Genomic DNA, 22,086 nt, shown 5'->3' with positions numbered 1-22,086 from the left:
AACATACTTCGTTACATGTGAAATAATAAACAGGAGTCTGACTCATTTTTCGGGGGCCTGATATTCTTTTGTAACTCCCAGTCATTTTGTTTTTACCAAACAAAACCTGGAAAGTTTCAGGGAAAAGATTTGTAACAAAAACAACTACCAACAGCGTAAGAAAAATATCTTTGTTATTAAGAATACATCATATAATCATAATCATTTTTATACACATTTTAGTATTTCATATACTTATTATAAATAACATGAGCGGTGTACAAAATGTGTAACTGGAACAAAGTTGTGAGTCTTGGCAAATTAAAAACAAATTCATGGACAAATTCAATTCTCATCTTCCATTGACGTCAGTGGGATTCTAATTTATTAACTATGAAATACAACCAGGAAGTGACTTGATTAGAGACTCTTTTACAGTGTGATACCAACAATGGGGGAGGGCTAGCTCAGTGGTTTGAGCATTGGCTTGCTATACCCAGGATTGTAAGTTCAATCCTTGAGGGGGCCACTTAGGGATCTGGGGCAAAATCAGTACTTGGTCCTGCTAGTGAAGGCAGGGGACTGGACTCAATGACCTTTCAAGGTCCCTTCTAGTTCTAGGAGATGGGATATCTTTAAGCTATTACTTGAATGTCACTTCAATTTCCTTTTTTTTTTTCCTGGTTTTCTGATTTACCATGACTACACTGGAAATTTTCAGGCCATACTTTTTGCTTTACTATTCCAGCTTTACAAGAATGGCTAATCTCATATTAACTTTGTACACTGTTGGGAGAGTCAAAAATTTCTTCCAGCTTTGTTGATCTAATTTTGTTAAAAACTAATACCAACTCATTAACAATAAGAATTCTGCCCATTACTACACATCTGAAAATGTTTCAATTAAATATTTATTTCAAATATTAATAAAAGAATGAACTTTTTACCTTAGTATCCTTCTCTTTTAAATGTAGCACATTTTTAATTCATCAAAATAATATTTCTTTCTAATAAAATTATACATGGTATTTAGCTAGATGAAACAAAGTTGTCATGTGCATGAGACTAAGTAATGAAACTAGCCAGAAGGTTGGCTGTTACTGTATCCATATGTTGGGATCTTGTTTTTTGTTGTTGTTTTGTTTTGTGTTGTTTTTTTTGTTATTTTAAGAATTATAAAGGAGTAAGTAATTTACAATTTAAAAAAACCTCATCTTGAATCTGGAATCTATTTATCTTATCTGGATTTTCAATGCTTCAGGTAGGTCACAGAAAATACCTAATTCCTTACCTTTTAATCTGAGGATTTGTGTGTGTGTACATGTATATAAGTCTCTCTCTCAGAATCTTAAACTGAACAGTTTCTGCTATAACTCCTTTATTGTGAAAAATATCATATGGTTAACTGAAAATATAAGAAGAAAGGTCCACCCAAAAGATATCTGCTCTGTAAGCACACCTAGGGCTAGATCATCCCAGAAGAGGTCCCCCTGCCAGAGGAACTCCGCCTGCAATGTGAAAATGGCAGACCTTGCTCAACAGCACCATCCCCAAGTCCCTGGGACCCAACCAAGGCACGCTCGGGAGTTGGGAATCCATGGGGGGATCAGGGGGAAGAGAAGAAAGCCCAACATGAGACCAGAAGTACTGGTCAATTAAATCTCCTACCCCAGAAACCTACTGGGCGTTTGCTCAAGAAGTAACACCTTAGGCCGCATAACATTTTCCATGGTTACCCTCCTTTTAAGGATGCTCCAAGAAGAGTGGCCAAATAGGGAAGCCCATTCAGCACTGCTTCCCCAGAACTGGACTGCCACAGATGATGTGGATAGAAAACTGGCTAGATCGTCGGGCTCAACAGGTATTGATCAATGGCTTGATGTCTAGTTGGCAGCCGGTATCAAGCAGAGTGCCCCAGGGGTCGGTCCTGGGGACGGTTTTGTTCAACATCTTCATTAATGATCTGGATGATGGGATGGATTGCGCCCTCAGCAAGTTCGCAGATGACACTAAGCTATAGAGAGAGGTAGATACGCTGGAGGGTAGGGATAGGGTCCAGAGTGACCTAGACAAATTGGAGGATTGGGCCAAAAGAAATATGATGAGGTTCAACGAGGACAAGTGCAGAGTCCTGCACTTAGGATTGAAGAATTCATGCACTGCTACAGGCTGGGGGCCGACTGGCTAAGTGGCAGTTCTGCAGTAAAGGACCTGGGGATTACAGTGGACGAGAAGATGGATATGAGTCAACAGTGTGCCCTTGTTGCCAAGAAGGCTAACAGCATATTGGGCTGCATTAGTAGGAGCATTGCCAGCAGATCGAGGGAAGTAATTATTCCCCTCTATTCAGCACTGGTGAGGTCACATCTGGAGTACTGCATCCAGTTTTGGGCCCCCCACTACAGAAAGGATGTGGACAAATTGGAGAGAGTCCAGCAGAGGGCAACAAAAATGATTAGGGGACTGGGGCACATGACTGATGAGGAGAGACTGAGGGAACTGGATTTATTTAGTCTGGAGAAGAGAGGAGTGAGGGAGGATTTGATAGCAGCCTTCAACTACCTAAAGGGGAGTTCCAGAGAGGATGGAGCTAGGCTGTTCTCAGTGGTGGCAGATGAGAGAACAAGGAGCAATGGTCTCAAGTTACAGTGGGGGAGGTCTAGGTTGGATATTGGGAAACACTATTTCACTAGGAGGGTGGTGAAGCATTGGAATGGGTTACCTAGGGAGGTGGTGGAATCTCCATCCTTCAAGGTTTTCAAGGCCCAGCTTGACAAAGCCCTGGCTGGGATGATTTAGTTGGGCTTGGTCTTGCTTTGAGCAGGGGGTTGGACTAGATGACCTACTGAGGTCTCTTCCAACTCTAATCTTCTATGATTCTATGAGTGGGAGAGGCATGGATGGCCTTGGCCCCTGGCAGAGCCCTATACACAGGTTGTGGGGGCTCATCCCCATGCCTGTTCCACTGGGGACAAGGGCCTGCAGAAAACCTTGTGCCCAACCAATGGAGTGACATGATGGAAATTCCACAAGGGGAACCTCACTAAAGCTCAGATTCAGGAAGGTACTTAAACATGTGTTTAGTAATCCCCATAGATGTCAATGGGACTATTTGCCCACTTAAAGTTAGGCATGTGCTTAAGCAACTTCCTGATTCAGGGTCAGAGTTCTCCTCTCATGGGTACTGCTGTACACCAGGGACAGATGCCCTTTGGGTGTCCAGAAGCTTGAATTTGTTGTTTTCCTACAACTGAAAAAGCAAAGCTTAAAACTAAAACAGATGCCTTATTTTAGATCACATTTTCTTTGGGGGGAAAAAATCTTGATTGATTTCCAAAACATCCTGTTCAGTAGTTTGTGTTCCAAAAACCCTGCAGGTTATTAATGTATGGAGAATATCAACCTGATCCAGCAGGTTAAGTGCATGACATAATTGTATGTATGGGTACATATATAGTTTAAGAAAGTGACATATACATAGTTGCCTACATGAAATTAACTAAGGGCAGGTCTACAATATAGGGCTAAGTCGACCTAAATTACACAACACCAGCTACGTGAATAAGGTACCTTAGGTCAACGTACTGCGGTGTCTACACCGCGCTGGGTCGACAGGAGAAACTCTCCCGTCGACTTACCTTATGCTTTTTGTTCCAGTGGAGTACCAGAGTCGACGGAGAGTGATTGGCAGTCGATTTAATGGGTTTTCACTAGATCCAGTAAATCGACACCCGATGGATCGATCACCGCGCGCCGATTCCCCGGTAAGTGGACAGAAGCCCTAAGTGGGCCATATAAGACCATCTAACGAGGGTGACCAGATGTCCTGATTTTATAGGGACAGTCCCGATTTTTGGGTCTTTCTTATATAGGCTCCTCTTACCCCCCACCCCCTGTCCCGATTTTTCACATTTGCTGTCCGGTCACCCTACATCTAATGCTGGTTTACGTCTTCTATTCTGATGACTCAAAGATTATTCCACTTCTGGACACACCTTCTTTCCCAGAACCCCAACCGCCATTGCTTGGTTCTCAAAATATTTCAATCTGCAGCTCACAGAACTCTTCAGAGCATTGAAGATCCATGGGCTACTGTAATTAGCCTAATCTTTACCTATTATGTAGTCAGTTCTTTTTAATACTCAAGAAAACAGGAATGAAGAAAAAACTTATTCCATATGATCTGCAGAAATATACCCATAGGACGGAATTGAAAAGGTATCTGAGGAACTGACAAGTCCCCCAAAGAAAATTTGCAAATTTCACAAATTTCAAGATTTCCTGAGATTCCTGGCTCCTCTGCTGACACACTGCGGGGCTAATATTAAGAGTTTGAATGGTCTAGACAGTATTTGGTCCTGCCATGCGGGCAGGGGACTGGACTCGATGACCTCTCGAGGTCCCTTCCAGTCCTAGAATCTATGAATTACATGGTTAATATAATATGGGCATGTCTATCCTGCAATTAGACACCTGCGACTGGCCCATGACAGCTGACTCGGGCTAACTGTGGTGTAGACATTTGGGCTCAGGGTGCAGCTTGAGCTCTGGGACACTCTCACCAAGCAGGATCCCAGAGCCCAGGCGCCAGCCTGAGCCTGAATATCTACTCTGCAATTAAAATGCCCCTTAGCCTGAGCCCTGCGAGCCCAAGTCAGCTGGCATGGACCAGCCATGGATTTTAATGGCAGTGTAGCCAATGTGGACAGTACTACTGGTATAGGAATTATAGTAGTTGCCCTCAGGAAGGGAGACATGAAAGGGGACCCACCCCCCAAAACCCCCAACCAACCCACGCATCTTGGAAAGGTGCCGCTTATATCACTGTCCATACTTGCTCTAGGAAGAACATACAAGCCCTGAAGATGAAGTGGAGCAATGAGGGGTTTTCTTTTGCATTTGTCACAGGAAAGCTGTCTTCTTAACACTACAAGTACTGTAGTAAGAGGAGCCATGCAATAAAATGTTTGTGCTTAATACACTGGAAAAACTGTTTAGATTATAATGGTGGCAAAGTGACTGCCAGGTTCAGTAATCTGCCAGGAGTGGTAATATACATTGTAGATGACTCTGGGTACACTAACCTGTTGATCCAACTTTTCAGTATGGAAAGGTGTGAGGAATGGGTTCCCTATGAATTCTTCAATCCTGCTTTCAAACAACAATTTTCTCTCTGGCCCCAGGGCAGCGATGTGACTTTCTCCAGAGTTCACCCATGCCATCCCAAGCACCAGCTACAGTGTTTGGTCATATGTACTCCTTTAACCACTCTTCTTCATTATATACTGAGTGAAAGATTCTTGTGACATAGTACACTTAGCAGAACACCAGTTACCTTCAACTCATACAGCCGATGCTTGTGCTACAATCTGTAGAAACAAATTGGATGAAAATTCTTTTGCAAACATTAGGCCTCATTCTGATTTCATGTACATCAGTGTATCACCATTGAATTCAGTGGGATGACTTTCACAGGTGTGAGTGAGATCAGAATCAGTTAGTGTACCCCTAGTCATCTACAATGTATATTGACACTCCTTTCCTATAACTGAACCTGACAGTCAGTTTGCCACCATGAGGGTTAGTTGATTTTATCTGTGTGAATCAGCAAACTTGTCTCATTCACACCAGTTCTTCCTCTTAGTAAGTTTCCTGCTCCCTTGCCCACCCCCATATCACGTATAGACCATATTCTCTCATTGCACAGCCAGCAATCTGTTGCTGAATAGATCTGACTGCCTACACTGGATGAGCAGTGGGGTATTTTTAAGGGACAAGCAGGAGTAGTTTTAGGACACACGCATCTCCCAGGTTTACCTCAGACCTCATTGTATGACACTTCGGACTAACGCTTAGCCAACTAATTTCCATTACAATAATGTCTACATACACAAAGCACAAAAACTGACACAGGCTGGAATGTATGTAACCACCACTAGTAGATGTCCCTGTAAATAGAGAAAGCTAAAGGACATGGGGACAAGAAAAGAGAAAACTGGAAAATTATATATATATTTTACATCATCAGTGCATTTTTATACTGTACAACTCTGAACATCTCTCCTTGCTATAAACCTAGCTAATGATGGGCTGTTTTGTGCATCCTAGAGTCTTTGGGTGCAATTCTTTGCTTATAGTCCTCTCCAGATCCAAAGTCTACTGTGTCATGATAGTTTGTAAATTCCTGAGGTAATGGAAACTCCTCTGCTGATGAGTGAGTCCTGTGTCCAAACACTCGCTCCTGAAGTTCAGCAATATCATTTCTGATGTCTGCCATCATCAGCAACAGAAAATCGAATGAGCCTGGTGGGCCCTGCAAACATGACGTGTGATCATTAATAATACTTATTACTTAGTGCTTTGATATTTTCAGGAGTGGCACCAGGGTTTTTACCGCCCTAGGCGGCAGCGCTCCTCCTCTGAGCATTCGGCGGTGGGGGTCCTTCCGCTCCGCATCTTTGGGGCACTTCGGCAGTGGCTCCCGGAGCAAGTGAAGGACCCGCCGCCGAATTTCTGCTGAAGACCTGGAGCGGAAGGAGCCCCCGCCGCCGAATTTCCACCAAGGATGGCAAAATGCCACCCCCCAAATCCTGCCGCCCTAGGCGACCGCCTAGGGTTGCCTAGTGGAAGCGCCCGCCCTGGATATTTTCCAAGCACTGCCCAAATATTAACGTAGTTATGCTCGCTGGGGTACTTTGACAAAACATTGCTTAGTGTTGGCTGTCTGAAATAAAACTTCTCCCCTTCAGTCAACCTGGAATAACTCAGAAAAGCACCTTCAAATGGCAAATGCATTTAGCACACAGGGCTCCATCCTGCAAGCTGCTGAACACTTCTGTGAGTAGCCAAATGCCTTCAACCTCTATGTGCATCAGCCCTCATCATCTCAGAAGACGACTTTGCACTGAGCAGGCACAGAGCATAGTTCAGAGGAGATTCTTTTCCTCATGTTCCTTCTATTTTAAAAATTAATGACGTACTTTTTATGAATGGAAGATTTATAATAAAATACAATCGATAGGAGAAACTGAATTTTAAAATGAATCCGTTTCTCTACTGTGACCCAAATGCTGTTTTTCAAGGACTAAATAGGTTTCCATCTGTAAAAATGTTTCCATCTGTTTTTATCTCATTTAACAAAACCATAACTTTTTTTAAGTTCTCTTCACATGGATAAGTGCACAGTAGCAGATAAGTGCCTAGTGAGATTTTCAAACGCATGCCAGTGCCTAACTCCGTTGGGAGTGCTTGGTCGGCTGCAGAGGGCTGAATTTCACCCTGACTGAATAAGTATATAGAGTCATAGACTTTAAGGTCAGAAAGGACCATTATGATTGTCTAGTCTGACCTCCCTGCACAACGCAGGTCATAGAATCTCACCCACTCACTCCTGTAATAAACCCCTAACCTATGTCTGAGCTGTTGAAGTCCTCAAATCATGGTTTAAAGACTTTAAGGTGCAGAGAATCATCCAGTAAGTGACCCATTCCCCACGCTGCAGAGGAAGGCGAAAAAAACCCCATGGCCTCTGCCAATCTGCCCTGGAGGAAAATTCCTTCCTGACCCTAAATATGGCAATCAGCTAAACCCTGAGCATGTGGGCAAGACTCACCAGACAGACACCCAGGAAAGTATATGAGAACAAATACTCTGCATTGCATCTATCTCTTCTTCTTCTTATCTTTATTTGTTAATTGCACCAAATCCCAATTAATCCCTTCTTATTGGCTGGTGTTCCTTTTAAGCAAACTGTTTGCTAATGCTGTTCCAATCAAGCATCTGTTTCTGCCATTTACTATTATTAAGCTAACTAGTTCTATGGGAGATGTCCCAGGATAGTGCCTTCTAACGATGTACAGTACACCATGATGGCATGGCGATGCAGCGTATCCACTGAAGAGAGAACAGGGTACATAGACAAATGTTAGGCTTGATGACATTTAGGTACAAAATACTGATACAATAACAGAGACATAGAGGGATTGCTTTCACCATAGGTATCTGACTGTGACATTGTTACTAGATCATGTCCTTTCTCTACTTGGGAAATTCTAGTTGGCTGGCAGTGATACTTACAGGTGGCCCTTTTGGTCCTGGTGCTCCTCTCTCCCCCTGTAATAAATACCATTTTAATTAGCTGTGATTAAAGCAAGCAGAAAATGACATAGCTTTGCCTCAACTGAGGCACTCATTCATCCCTGTGGATCAAGAATCCCTTGGCTTCATCCATTAAGGTGATGTAAACTAAGAGCAACAGGTAGGACAGTTTCCATCTAGCCTACGCACTGAGGATTGAATCAGGGACCTCCAGAACTTCAAGCAAAAGCTCCTAAAAGCTTGAGCTAAAGAGCCAACCCTCCCTAGTTCAGTCTCATATCCCAGGCACACTGGGGGACCTGACACACTCTCTGCCCAGTGGGTTACACAGGTGCTGCAGGCTAGTAGGCCAGCTAGAACATTTGCCCAGCATATGCCATGAGGGAATTAGCAGCTGGCTGTGAGAGCTAGAGGTTGCGTGGAAACCTCAGACACATTTCTTTGTCAGAGGCTGGTCTTCACGGCTGTCTCAATTCTCACTTCTATGTACAGCTCTGAAGCCTGTTTAAATATCCTATAAGTGGCTGCTATGCACCCACTTTGCAGTCACTGGATTTAAGAACTGATGCCCTAGCTACATGCTCACCCACTTTCCCCCAATTCAACGGGGCTTGTTCACTGTAGGTGTAGAGGTTTTCACATATTCCTCCTCACTAGGCAGAAGCACTAGCACAGAGCAATTACTCAGTACACAATTATTGCTTGTGTCTCCATGCTTTCCACAACCACACTCAGCAACTTGTAAACATACACCCTATTAAATACCCCTGAAGGCAAAATTTCAAATCTTGGCTGGCACAGGGATCTACAGAAGCAGTCAATTTCTGAAAGGTTTGTAGAAAACAAGGTTTACAAAATGGCACCAGTAGCTTTCCAATAGCCTGAAGTTATTTTAAAAATAATAAATAGTAATTGTCAGTCAAAATTGGTGCTGGTTCTTAAGGACATTCACTGATTTTTATGATTTATAGAGTTCATCATAAAAAATACAACCAAAGAGAGAGTATTGACCACAGAGGAAATCACATTTCACTAGAGGAGAAAGACTTTACTCACTTATTATAACACCGTAATAATTATTTGATTGAAGAGCAGATGTTTTAGGTCCCCAGCCACAAGTAAAACTAAGTGTTTGTTACCATTTGTTATACATGTCAGATAAAAGCTTTCCAAATACAATTAGGTTTTTTTCTGAAGGTATTCAGATCAACAGGAAATGCCATGTTTGCACAATCTCTTAAGATAGAAAATCAGACTTAAAAAAACAACCAAAAAAGAAGCCTTAGGAAAAAAGAGATCAGAAGGACATAGGCCCTGATACTCAAAGGTATTAGGTGACTAATTCCCATGGAAATTAATGGAAATTAGGCCCCTAAATACCTTTGCATACCTGGGCCATAGTCACCAAGAGAAAAGAGTGAGGAATTAGAAGACTTGGATCAGTCAGATGGAAGAGACAGAAATTGCATCAGAGGGAAAACAGAGATCAGAAATCAGTATGAAGAACTAAATACATGTAATGCATGTAACAACAGAAGTGAGAGAGACGTGAGCACTTTCTACTGGAATTTTAGGAAGAGAAGTTTCATATCATAGAAGTAATTAGAGCATATAAAGATAAATTGGTTGATTACTTCCAAAATGGCTGTGATTATCTTTTCTAAAATATGTTTTTATTTATGGCCCAGAGACAGATATCGCCACACACAATATGTATAAGTTTAATAAGATGGCCATCGCATTATAAAAACAATTAAATGTAGGAGCACTTATGTTCCAGCTGTTAAAAATGAAATTATCCACATGAATACTTTTTTTGAGCTCCATCTTTCCTTGAACACACAATTTGGAAGCACGTGCTAGAAAGTTTCCGTAAAAAAACTATAGCTTTCTTAAGATACCCCAAACAATGATTTCAAACCTGTGGGCCAGATCCTGAAGTAAACTGAAGTAGTGCCATTGACTTCAATAGAACTATATTGATTTACATCAGCTGAGACTATTATTGAGGACCCAGGGTAAAATTTTCAAAAGTGACTTGAAGCCTAAATCCTATTTTCAAAAGTGACTTAGGGATTTTGCACCCAGAGTCTCTTAAAAAGTCAATAGGTCTTTGGCTGCTAAGTGTCTAAGTCACAATCATAGAAAAGTAGGGCTGGAAGCGACCTCAAGAGTTCATTTAGTTCATCCCCTTGCACTGAGGCAGGATCAAGTAATTCTAAACCATCCCTGACAGGTGTTTGTCCAACCTGTTCTTAAAAACCTCCAATGACAGGGATTACACAACCTCCCTTGGGAGCTTATTCCTGAGTTTAACTATTCTTAGTTAGAAAGTTTTTCCTAATATCTAACCTAAAACTCCTTTGCTGAAAATGAAGCCCATTACTTCTTGTCCTGCCCTCAGTGAACATAGGGGACAATTGATCACTGTCCTCTGTAAGGAGGGATATGGAGAAGGAAAGAGCAGATGCTCAGCATAGAAGAGGGGATAAGCATTTTCAAGAGCCAGGGAACATAAATAAAAGCATAAAACAAAGAGTGGGATGAGGACACAAGGGATTTGTACGTGGGGAGGATTCAGCAGTGCAGAGGGACTGAGAGAGAGACTCTGAGGACATCAGTGCAAACGCGTGGATGGTCTTGAAAGTGAGGCTAAGGAGTGTGAACTTGATGTGGAAACAGAAAGATGCGGAAGGGCTTTGAAGGGGAGGGGAACGTGGTCAAATATTGGGAAAGGAAAATTATCTTAGTATTTGGAATAAACTGATCTGCAATAGCAATCCGTGAGATTGATGATAGCGATTGGGGGATGTATGCATACAGGAAAAGACTAATACTTCTGGCCTCACCTTGGTACCATCTCTCCCTGGTGCCCCCGGTGGACCCTGCAAGACAAAGGAATGGTTTTCACAAGAATGGAAAGGTTTGTGTGTGCCTGTGGAGGGTGGGAGGACACACTGCATGTTCTTGACAGGAAAGTAAAATACTGACCACTGGGCCCCGTCTGCCCTGCTTAATATGTGATATGTCAGGCGATGGTCCAATGGGTCCCATTGATCCTCTAGGACCTGGTTGGCCTGGAGGTCCAGGTGAGCCAGGAAATCCTGGACTTCCTTTTGGTCCCGGGGCCCCTATAAGTTAAAAGTGATCCAGTGAAGGTTAATACCCAGTTAGAGATTTTCTGTTAGTATATCAATATAAGCAGCAAAATATACAATTTCCCTAATGGATTCCCCCTTTCCTTTCTCTCTTTTCTTAAAATAATACTTCACTGATTAGCTGCAGTAATTCCACAAAACCAAAACACAGCAATAAGGCAGTCAGGGACAATGACATTATTCAGAGCAACAGCACCTTTCTTCACTTTCATCCCAGGATCTCAATGTGCTTCACAAACATTAATTAAGGAAACCTCATGAACAGAACTAGACCACAACTGCTATCAGACAGGTGGTCAGGGATATCAAGAGTGGGAAGTGAAGGGAAAAGCAGAAATGTCTCAATACTAACACAACACAGAGCAAATGGGCAAGTTAAACTAAAGAAAAACCTCTTGTAAAAAAGGAAGCATCAGCAAACTTGCAGCCATGGAGGTGTGACGTTGCACTCCATATGCTTTATGAAAATATGCTTGGAATGTGAATATAATGTAACTGGAATATTCTTTATGCAAAAGGTCTCTTGTAAGGTATCATTCAAAAGCTTATAATCTACTGAGTGTGTTCATCCTATTTGTATGAATGTATCATTCTTGTATCTAAACCTAGAAATATGAAGTATTACTCTGAGGTCCTATTGAATTATGCAAAGTGTGGGCCATTGATGGTGTTTTTCCATTTAGAAGGAGGGTGGGGATCCAGAGAGACAAAAGATTCCCGCCTTGTGCCAAAGCTATAAAAGGTGGGTAGAACAGAACAAAGGGGGCTGCCAGTCATGAGAAATCGCCTAGTTACCACCTGAGCTGGAACTAACAAGGACTGTACCAGGGGAAAGGATTGGGCCCAGACTAGGAAGGAGTCTAGTCTGTGAAAGAAGCTTATTGGCACATCTCTGAAGGTGAGATTTACCTGTATTCAGTTTCTTAATGTATTAGGCTTAGACTTGTGTGTTTTGTTTTATTTTGCTTGGTAACTTACCTTGTTCTGTCTGTTATTACTTGAAACAAATTAAATCCTACTTTTTATATTTAATAAAATCACTTTTGTTTATTAGTAAACCCAGAGTAAGTGATTAATACCTGGGGCGGGGGGGGGGGGGGGGAGAGCAAACAGCTGTGCATATCTCTCTCTATTAGTGTTATAGAGGGTGGACAATTTATGAGTTTACCCTGTATAAACTTTATACAGAGTAAAACAGATTTATTTGGGGTTTGGATCCCATCGGGAGCTGGGTGTCTGGGTGAGATAGGTGACTTGCTGAGCAGTTTTTGGTTAAAGTCTGCAGCTTTGGGGGCGTGGACCAGACCTGGGTCTGTGTTGCAGCAGACTAATGCGTCTGGCTCAACAAGGCAGGGTTCTGCAGTCCCAAGCTGGTAGTGAAAAACAGGCTCAGAGGTAATTCCAGCACATCATGTGACAGCCTCAAGGGGGTCTCTGTGACCGAACCCGTCACAGGTGAATTTAAAGCTCTACAGAGGAGAGGCACAGAAACAATTAGGACTTTCAAGTTTAGCCCACTTTTATTGGTGATGTGTTGCATCTTTCTTCTACCTGATACATGAGCAGAAACGTGTACTGTTCTTCCATTCCACTTCTTATACTCATCAGCTACCAGGTGACTGTTGACTCAGTACAAAATATACTTTTAAGAGGCAAAGCAAGACAAATTAAGTATATATAGGTCAAGAGAAACATTGTCTTTCTTTGCCTCTCACAAGTAAACATCATGTCTGAAACAAACAATGTTCACATAATAAGCAACACTAATATGGTATTTGGCTGAACTGCTTTAGAACCAGCAGATGATACATTCCTCTTCATAGTGCATGGACATGGGGGGCACAAGAAATGAAAGTCAAACAATGAAGTGGAAAACAACTAAAAATGTTTATGATTAGGGTTTGCAAAGGAGCCAGACACCCAACTCCCAGTGTGTCATTCCATTTGAAAATTCCAGCCTACTTGATCACTAATCACATAGGAAATAGGTTAGCAGAGATAGTTTTCAACTAGAAAAAGATAATTCTACAGTACCTTGGACAGCGCAGGTCATTGAGAAACTAGATGGAAGAAGTATAGAGACTAGAGTCAAGCCTTGTTCAGAATGATTTCAAGAAGATAATAAACAGTACATTGCAGTCAGAGTCTTAGCCAGAAGAAGGGTCTAAAATGATATCGTCTTTGCACTGATGACATACCGTAGACTGAAGACACTCTCCTCCAAGAAAATAAAGCAAAGATTTCTTCTACTCAGAGAATAAAAGAGACAGTAATGATAGGAATCAATTAAGTAGATAAGAAATCAAACCAACTAAGGAATACAGCTAGAGCTCTGCAAAACTTCCCAGTGAAACCCAGAACCAGAAAAAACTCTCTTAGGTTTATTACTAATCCAAAATTAGACCTAAGTTAATCGAAGTTAGTGAATCTTTTAGCATATTTGACCTTAGCTGAAGGTATCAGAGCTGAAATATAGTTTTATAAACTTTGTGATTTCTCATGGTTTCAACCCCAAATGAGACAAAATGCAGTGTCAGTGGAGTTTTGTTTTTGTTTTCTAATGCATTTGAATCCAGAAATCGGCACTAAACCAGTGAATGAATCCATGCAAAAGTATCATAGGAAAAAGGTTTGTTTGAACCCTTGCAAATTAAAAGCACATTTCCTATTGCGCTAATGAGAATGGGCTAAAGTAACAGGCATTTCTGAAATGAGGTGAGGACAGTTTCAGGCTGAAGAAATGGTGACTGAAATATATGAGACACCCCAGGAAGAGATGGGGGAAAAAAACATCTATAGGACTAGTATGTTTTAGATGTGAGGAAATGTTTGATGAAGAGAAAATGGGAAAGGCATAGAAGGCACTGTCAGATTGTGATGTGGTGGATTGGCAGATAAAACCAATTTTAAAAGAAAAATGTTGCACACTTAGAATCATATTAAATGAAAAGCTTTTTGTTCATATCACTATTTTATATTTGATTTCTCCTGGCTTGTATCTTACCTGGAGGGCCTTGGTGTCCTGGTTGCCCGGGGGGACCTGGTATATAGGCATTAGATGCAAGTACCTTTTCACCAGTGATTTGTTTGCTAAGGTCAGCAGCATTGTTTGGTAGCAAAGCAATCTGAGGGGGGAAAAAGAGAAAGGGTTGTAGATCCACTTTAGTTCCCCAATTTCAATTACAAGCCTTGTTAAGTTTCTCTGGAAACAAAGTGAGTGAAACTTTAAAGGTCTCGATGCAGATGAAGTATTTACTACTAATATTCTCACTATTATTTATATTATGGCAGTTCCCAAAGGCCCAGTCAGGTTTGGAGTTCCCTTGTACTAGTTGCTGTACAGACACAAACCAAGACATATTTCCCTGCTTCTAGGTGCTTACAGTACCAGACCCCAATCCTGCAATACTAGACTGCATAAGGGCAGACTGCTGTGCTAGGGTGCAGCTCCCCTGATGACTATGGGGCTCTGCCTGGGCACAACTGCCTGCTCACATGTTGTTCATTGCAGGATCAGGACATATTTTAAGACAACAGCCAACAAGTGAGTGCAGCAAACGATGCAGAAGGAAGGGGGCAGAAGGGGAAGAAAGAGGGCTACAGCAATAAGATCTCATGGCTACACAGCCTGGCAATGTGCATCGCTTGATAGCCCCAAATCACCAAAACTTTAAAAAAGTGAATAATTTAAACTATTCCCTATTAAACCATAACCCTGTTGTTGTGGCCCCTTTATGTTTGCTCTGCACACCGTAGCCCCAAAGAAGTGACCCGTTGGCGCATGGCTGATTATTTCTGTATTATTAATTTACTCATTCATTTATGTGTTTGCTTCCCCCTTCTGCATAGACTCCCCCCATCTGTCCCTTTATCCAGCACCGTTAGTTCATTTAAATATACGTGAACTGTCCTCACAGCTCCCGCAGATGGTTTGCCTCGCCCTGTACAACCCCTGCCCCCATCTGCCCCACATGGGACTGTGAGGTCACTATGGCCCTTAGTGTTTCTCCACTCTCTGCTGCTGTCTGGGGGTGGTGGCAGATAGCTGCAGCTACCAGGGTCCACTGATCAGTTCAGCATGTGCTATGATATCATGGCAGACTGGGGCTATGAAGATGCTGGTGGGACCTGCCCATCATCTCTAACTCCCCTTCCCTTTCCCATCCCTGTCACAACCCAGGGTTCATCTCCACTGCAGCTGGCAACATGCTTCCCAGAGCCGGTAGACAGACACATGCTAGTTCTGCTTGAGTTAGTGTGCTAAAAATAGCAGTGTAGCTGGGGCTACCACAGGTGACTGCTCCGAGAACAAACCCACCCAGACCTCCTGGGTATGTACTCAGGCAGCTAGTCTAAGCCGCCACCCATGCTATCCCCTGGCTACACTGCTACTTTCAGCATACTCCCTTGAACAGAACTAGCATGTGTTTTTCTACCCACATTGGGAAGTACCCTCCCAGACACACTGCAAGAGTCAGTCTCCCAGTCCCACAAAACAGCTCATAGAGCTCCGAATGGCAGATCACATCAGGACTAGAGAGGCTGTACAAGGGTTGTCGCCTAGTGCTGCTGGAAGAGGGCAGGAGGCTGCTGGGACCGTGTGTTCCCTAAGGGCTGGTCCATCCCCTCCCTGCTGGTAGCCACCACTGCTGCTGTTGAGTTTCTCCTTCCTGGAGGTTGCTAGGGCCTTCTGAAAGGACCACTTCCCTCTCCCGCTGTGAAATTCTGTGGAAGAGTCCAGATGATGTGGGGCTGCTAGGAAGGACAGGGAATTGCTGGGACCATGTGCCTCACTGCCTTTCTTCGGGGGATGGGGGAGGAAGAGGAACTGAGTGGGGGGCAACTTAATTAGGCCCCTCTTCCTGTTCTGTGGACGGTTTTGCAGAGGTAGGCCTCTCCTCTACCTTCCAGCTAGAGATGTGGGAGATCCCAGAAGTGGGAAAGAGGGGATCCTAGGTGATGATTCGGGCCCAAATTATCATGTATCCGGTAGGGAGAGACCAATGGTATTTACTCTGAAAGGCTGGTGAACAATGCAAATGGGGAGAAAGTAGAGAAGTAACAACAAATTTCTTTAAATTGGATGAAGTCTCATTAACTCGCCAGTCTCATGAGGAAACATCTCTCCTTCTGCCTTGCCTGCACTAAAACTCTTCCTTTCCCTCTCCCTCTGTTGTTCTTTAACCCTGTAACAGTAGAATTTAACTCAGAAAAGTGTTCTGGATACACTCTGTATGAAAATAGCTGAACAAAACAAAGTTGGACTGTATGACGAGATGCACACTGTGTATCTGAAGTGCTGTTATGCATTAAACACTAGGCACCCTTGTCTAGATAATAACATTTAACAATGAAATGTTTTTAAAGATATTCTGAAAACCTTCTGTCCCCCAAAAATTGGCCCAGGGGAGACAACAATCATCCCTACTGATCTGCAGCCAAGAAAGTTACTAGCTGGGAGTGACCACAGGTGGAGTTGGGAATTTTGCTCTACCAAACCGAATTTAAAGAATGTTTTAAAGATACTTGGGGCAAATTCATTCCTGGTGTAATTCCATTGACCTCCTGGATGAATTTGGCCGACTGGTTATTTCAGTGTTTGATTCCTTCACATTTGCATTAGAGAGCTGTATTCTAAAGCATAATGATTCTTGTTATCTGGCATTAATTTGACCAGCCACGTGGAATTCATTGAATTGGATGGTCTCAAGATTCCTCTAGTTATTGCTATCAATTGTTGACATATACTCACCTGCCAATGATATAAACCTAAGGCTATTAATGTAAGGAGATGGTAACGCTATGTGCCTGTAATATGCAGCAACTTTTATGCAAGGATCTCCATCAAGGGATGGAGGCATTTTGCAAGTATTAATGACTTAAGCCTGGGATGGAACTAAGTGTTAGTGTCTATTTTACAGCTAGGTATATTGAGACAAAGGCAAGTCAAATGACTCGCCATATGTCACACAACAAGTCAAAGCCATCGGGGGCCAGGTCACTTCCTCTCCTCTCCTTCTCACTCATTGTAACGCCCCAGTATCTACAGCCTTAAGGCTGCAGCCAAGGCAGAGAGAGAGGAAATAGGACCAAGTATCCTAATTTTGTTTCTTTAAAGAAAAGAAGAGAACTGTATTTTCGAGGAATGGGAGTGTGTGTGTAGAAGGATTTGCTCATCTGACACTGGTCACACCTCACCTGATGAACCCCTGGCTCAGCTCCTTGTTTGAGGCCTGTTTTAGGGCTGTCAACCAGGGACAGTGATTGTGTAACCCAATCCAGTCTCTCCCTGTCTGTTAATCAGCCCGCTAAGCCTTCTTGCTGTTCACGCTCAGTGGCTTCAATGATGTCATTCCACAACATCTGGTTGCCACATACAGCAGCTGGGCTGTCTGGAGTCCAAAGGTTTTTCTTTACTGCAGAGCTAACGCAGGCTCTGACTCGGGTGTTGTCCCTAATCTGGCTCCCGTCCACACACCACACATCTCAGTGGCGTATGGTGGTGCTTTACACCTCAGCTAGCTTGTCTGTCCTGGGGCACAGGCTAAAACTCAAGTGCAGCTTACACTCTGGGAAGAGGGAGGAGTTGAGTGGTCAGGGTGGGATAGATCTTTCCCAGGAGCCCCAGAGGAAGCGCAGATGCTGGCAGGGCTTTGTACTTTTATTCTTTGTTTTAAATTAAAATATTTGCACTTCCCTAATCAATTAATTTATGGCTTGCAGTTGTGCCAGCCGCTAGTTTTGCTATTACCCAAGGATTGAACCTTGGACCTCCAGAGCCAAAAGGATGAGTTGCTACAGCTTGAGCTAAATAACAAGGTTCTGTGGGAAGGGGTTGTAACAGACCCCCAGCCTCTGTGGATTAAGCATAAAGAAGAATACATAACACGCACTGATCAGGGGGTTATACAAGCTTGTATCTTGGGCTGTGATTTCTCATAAGGCGTGAGTGGGGTCGTGCTACCACTTGGTTGGGAAGCATAGAAGAACCATCTAAATGCTGCAGGAAGTGACAGTGGTGACTCTGTAAATGAAATTCTTCTCTCTGGGTAGGTCTACACTTACCTCCGGGTCCGGCGGTAAGCAATCGATCTTCTGGGATCGATTTATCTCGTCTTGTCTAGATGCAATAAATCAATCCCGGATCGATCCTGGAAGTGCTCGCCGTCGACGCCGGTACTCCAGCTCGGCGAGAGGAGTACGCGGCATTGACGGGGGAGCCTGCCTGCCGCGTCTGGACCCGCGGTAAGTTCAAACGAAAGTACTTCAAATTCAGCTACGTTATTAACGTAGCTGAATTTGCGTACCTTAGTTCGAAATGGGGGGGGGTTAGTGTGGACCAGGCCTCTGTGTAGGCATTAAACCAATTCCCCAGCACAGTTTTGGGGCTGCCAAAGATGCCATTTTTAGACTGAGAGCTAGAACTAAGACTTGACCACTTGTGATCATTAAAATTTCCCTACCACTTTTGGCAGGAGGGTTCTAGGTGTCAGAACCAGCATCTCTATAAATTCAAACTAGTAAGTAAAATTCTGCCAATCTCAAGTTTCACCTGGACTAAGCAGCTGTGTAGCATTTATATGCACTGTTGAAAAGCATGGAATGTTTCACCCCATTGATGGTCATGTTTGAGTGATGGATTAATTAATTTCCCCTATATAGATTTTATTTCAATTTGTGGCCTGGAGGTTACTTCGGGCTCTTTCAGGATCCCAACTGCTATATAAATGCCACTCATTATAGTCATTACAATGACCAGTTCTTCAGTTTATGTTCTGAACAGCCAGACAGGAATCAATGTGTGTAACTGCGAAGGATCGACATGAACAGAATATAAAAACGTCTTCTGTTGCTTGGGTAAAAAAAAAAGACTTGTACTGTCAACAAGCTTTTTTATTAAATAATTTAGTAAGTAAAAAAAAAAATCACATATCTGCAAAGCCAGCATACACACGTGCCTCCTCACTGAGTCAGCTGGACCTGAGACATGCACTAAACATATCAAGTAAGTGAGTCCCGGGTCTAGTTCACTAACTTTTATATCTCCCAGCCAGAAATTTATACAAATTAGTGCCAAACCATGTGTTTTTGATGTTGACCGTTATCCTCTTAGGGATTAACTACACTCACTGACCTAATTCATATTTCATTTTTTGGATGGACTAGGCTACTTGTCCAAAATGACCTTGGTTTTCTCCATCCATAACTCAAAATCCAACCTTTCCTCACACCCTTCCTTTTTCTGTCTCAGTGTAAAGATTTGTGTGGATATATTTTTAGGGAATGGCAGTGCTAGAAACAAGATCCTCACACCATCAGTGTTTCACGTTACATATTGTAGCTTTGAGGGGTTCCTATGAGAACTGTAGACTAGTTGATTTTGACATGGTTTGACTGGACTGATGTGTAACACTGATTTCTAATGAAGATGCTTACATATGTCTGGGTAAGCAGATGTGCATAAGGTACTATGTTGCACTGATTCCAAGCACTGGATTGCTGACTTGATATATTTTTTGTAAATTTTGACAACTCATTTTGCATTCTTCAACTTGCTCATCCCAGTTTCACTGCAGCTATCCTGAATGCTGCAAGGTTCAGGGTCAGCACAACTTTGCAGTCAGGATGTTGCACTAGTACATCATGGTGACACTGAGTCCCACTGGAGAAACCATTCAAGGTGGCATCTTTGTCTTGATCCAGCCCTACTACTTCTTGGTTCTGCCATCTGTGATGCCTCAGCCTGTAGTGGATTGTTATATGAAACACTCCTGGGAGAATTCTGCGCCACTGCACATGTGCAGAATTTATGTCCCTCGCAGATTTCTTTGCTTCCCTGCAGAAAAATGACTTTCTGACGGGGAAGCCACAGGAGTGGTCATGCAACTCTCCCAAGCAGTATATTTTGGGTGCCAAGAGCAGCTGGCAGAGAGGTGAATCACTGTGGGGCAGGACTGGGGAAGACCCAGCTGGTGGCTCCTATCCTGCGCCACTCTCAGTTGCTAGTCCCGGCTGGGCTGGGGAGGACGGGACTTCTTTTTCCCCTGCATGGCACCCGGGGCTATGTCAGACCCACTCCCAGATTTCTCCCCCGGTGGTAGAAAACTCTGCAAACTCCCCCCACTCCTCTGCTTCCTGCACCCATCGCTCCTCAGCTTCAGGGGAAGGGATCACTGTACAGGGAGCTGCTCCCCCATCCACACAACCTCCATGCATCCAGATCCCCCTCATAACCAGACCCTCCCACCAAGCCTCACCCCCCCTACACACCCAGAACCCCCAGACGAGCCCCACTCGCCCTGCACCTGGCCCACCCCAACGAACCACCTACACCTGCAGGGCCAGTTCCAGGCACCAGCCTGGCAAGCAGGTGCTTGGGGTGGCTGCTCCGGAGAGGGGTAGCAGGTCCAGCTATTCAGTGGCAATTCAGCGGACCGTCCCTCACTCCCACTCGGAGCGAAGGACCTCCCACCGAATTGCTGCCGCAGATCGCGATCGTGGCTTTTTTTTTTTTGACTGCTTGGGGCAGCCAAAACCCTGGAGCTGGCCCTGCGCACCTGTTTCCCCACCCTACTGAGCCTCAACCAGCTGCACCTGTATCCCCACCCCATTGAGCCCCACTCTCCCAGCATCTGGACCCACCACACCCCGACCCCCTGCTGAGCTCTATCTCCCCCCACAATCACCCCACCCCTCGCTGAGTTCAAAACACCTTCACCTGGACCCCCCTGCACAGTCCCATTACCATTGCACCCAGAACTCCCCAACAAACCCCTTTGCATCCAGATCCCGCCCCACAGCCGGATCCCTCACTGAGCTGCTCACACCCAGATTGCCCCACCCAGAACCCTCTCAACCCCACTTGGATCCCCCGCCACTAAGCCTCTTCACACTTGGATCCTGCCTTGCTGAGCTTGCTTGCCTACACCTGGTGCACCTGGCATGGAGGGGCAGGGCCCTCAGGAGTTTCTGGGGCAGGCCTGGTCCTTGTGCTGTGTCAGGGTTGGGTACAGCTTCACCGCTGAGTCAGTGTCCCAGGGGAGAGCTGTACAGTGACCTCCCATCTTTGTGCAGTCAGTGGCCTGTGCTCCCCAGTGCCATGCTGGACTCTCCACACTTATTTGACAAATAAAATTTGCAGAATTTTAAAATATTGCGTGCAGAATTTTTAATTTTTTGGCACAGAATGCCCTCAGGAGTAATGAGATAAAGGCAACCTAGATAGGCAGGGCCTAGGCATTAAAGTTATTGTACATGCCTCTGTTAGAAGGCCTTGTTTTCTGTTTGCTAACCTTTCCCTCCATGCATACGTGCCTTATTCTCGTACAATAATTCTAAGTCCAGAAAGTCACTCCTGATCAGCCAGTATGTTTTGCTATAGACAAGACTTAATTACCAATAGAGATAAGCACACAAGCTTAAGTGTTTACAATACCCACCAAATCTGAGAGCAGGATACTTAGTACAGGATTTGATGCCAGGTTTCTCAATTGGAAACAAATAACTGGGCAATTAATATTACTTCTAACGAGTGCTGGTTGGAAAATGGAATTTCTGTTCTGTGGGAAACTGCAACATTTCAAAATTTGTTGTTCCAAATCAGAAAGAAAAGCTAAAATTTCCAACTTTCCCACACAACAGAAATGCCTAAACATTTTCATTCTAAACCATCAAAACATTTTGTTTCAATAATGTCAGATTACAAAATAAAAAATAACATATTAAAATTAGAATATTATAATATAAAAGTTGAAATGAAATAAAATTAAACAGGAAAGTCCAAATGAATATTACCAAAATGTCAGGAGAAAGTCAAAATGAATCAATCACTTAGACCTCCTTCCACCAATAT

The 22,086-nt window shown here is 43.6% G+C and overlaps 1 protein-coding gene across 1 annotated transcript in view; it reads right to left on the bottom strand.

The window, feature by feature from the left end:
- Nucleotides 1–210: 210 nt before the first annotated feature.
- Nucleotides 211–22,086, bottom strand: part of CCBE1 (collagen and calcium binding EGF domains 1) — a 185,054-nt gene continuing 163,178 nt past the window's right edge. Inside the window, exons 7-11 of the mRNA XM_054033089.1 lie at nt 14,239–14,359; nt 11,068–11,207; nt 10,926–10,961; nt 8,056–8,091; nt 211–6,292 (exon numbers count right to left, since the gene is read on the bottom strand). Of these exons, the coding sequence (XP_053889064.1) occupies nt 6,059–6,292; nt 8,056–8,091; nt 10,926–10,961; nt 11,068–11,207; nt 14,239–14,359 (567 nt within the window). The 3' untranslated portion in view covers nt 211–6,058. The remainder of the gene's footprint in view (nt 6,293–8,055; nt 8,092–10,925; nt 10,962–11,067; nt 11,208–14,238; nt 14,360–22,086) is intronic.

This window comes from Malaclemys terrapin, chromosome 6, assembly GCF_027887155.1.
Source record: "Malaclemys terrapin pileata isolate rMalTer1 chromosome 6, rMalTer1.hap1, whole genome shotgun sequence".
Classification (NCBI taxonomy): Eukaryota; Metazoa; Chordata; order Testudines; family Emydidae; genus Malaclemys; species Malaclemys terrapin.
The sequence above is the reverse complement of the archived record's forward strand: the minus strand, read 5'-3'. Positions and strand labels throughout refer to the sequence as shown.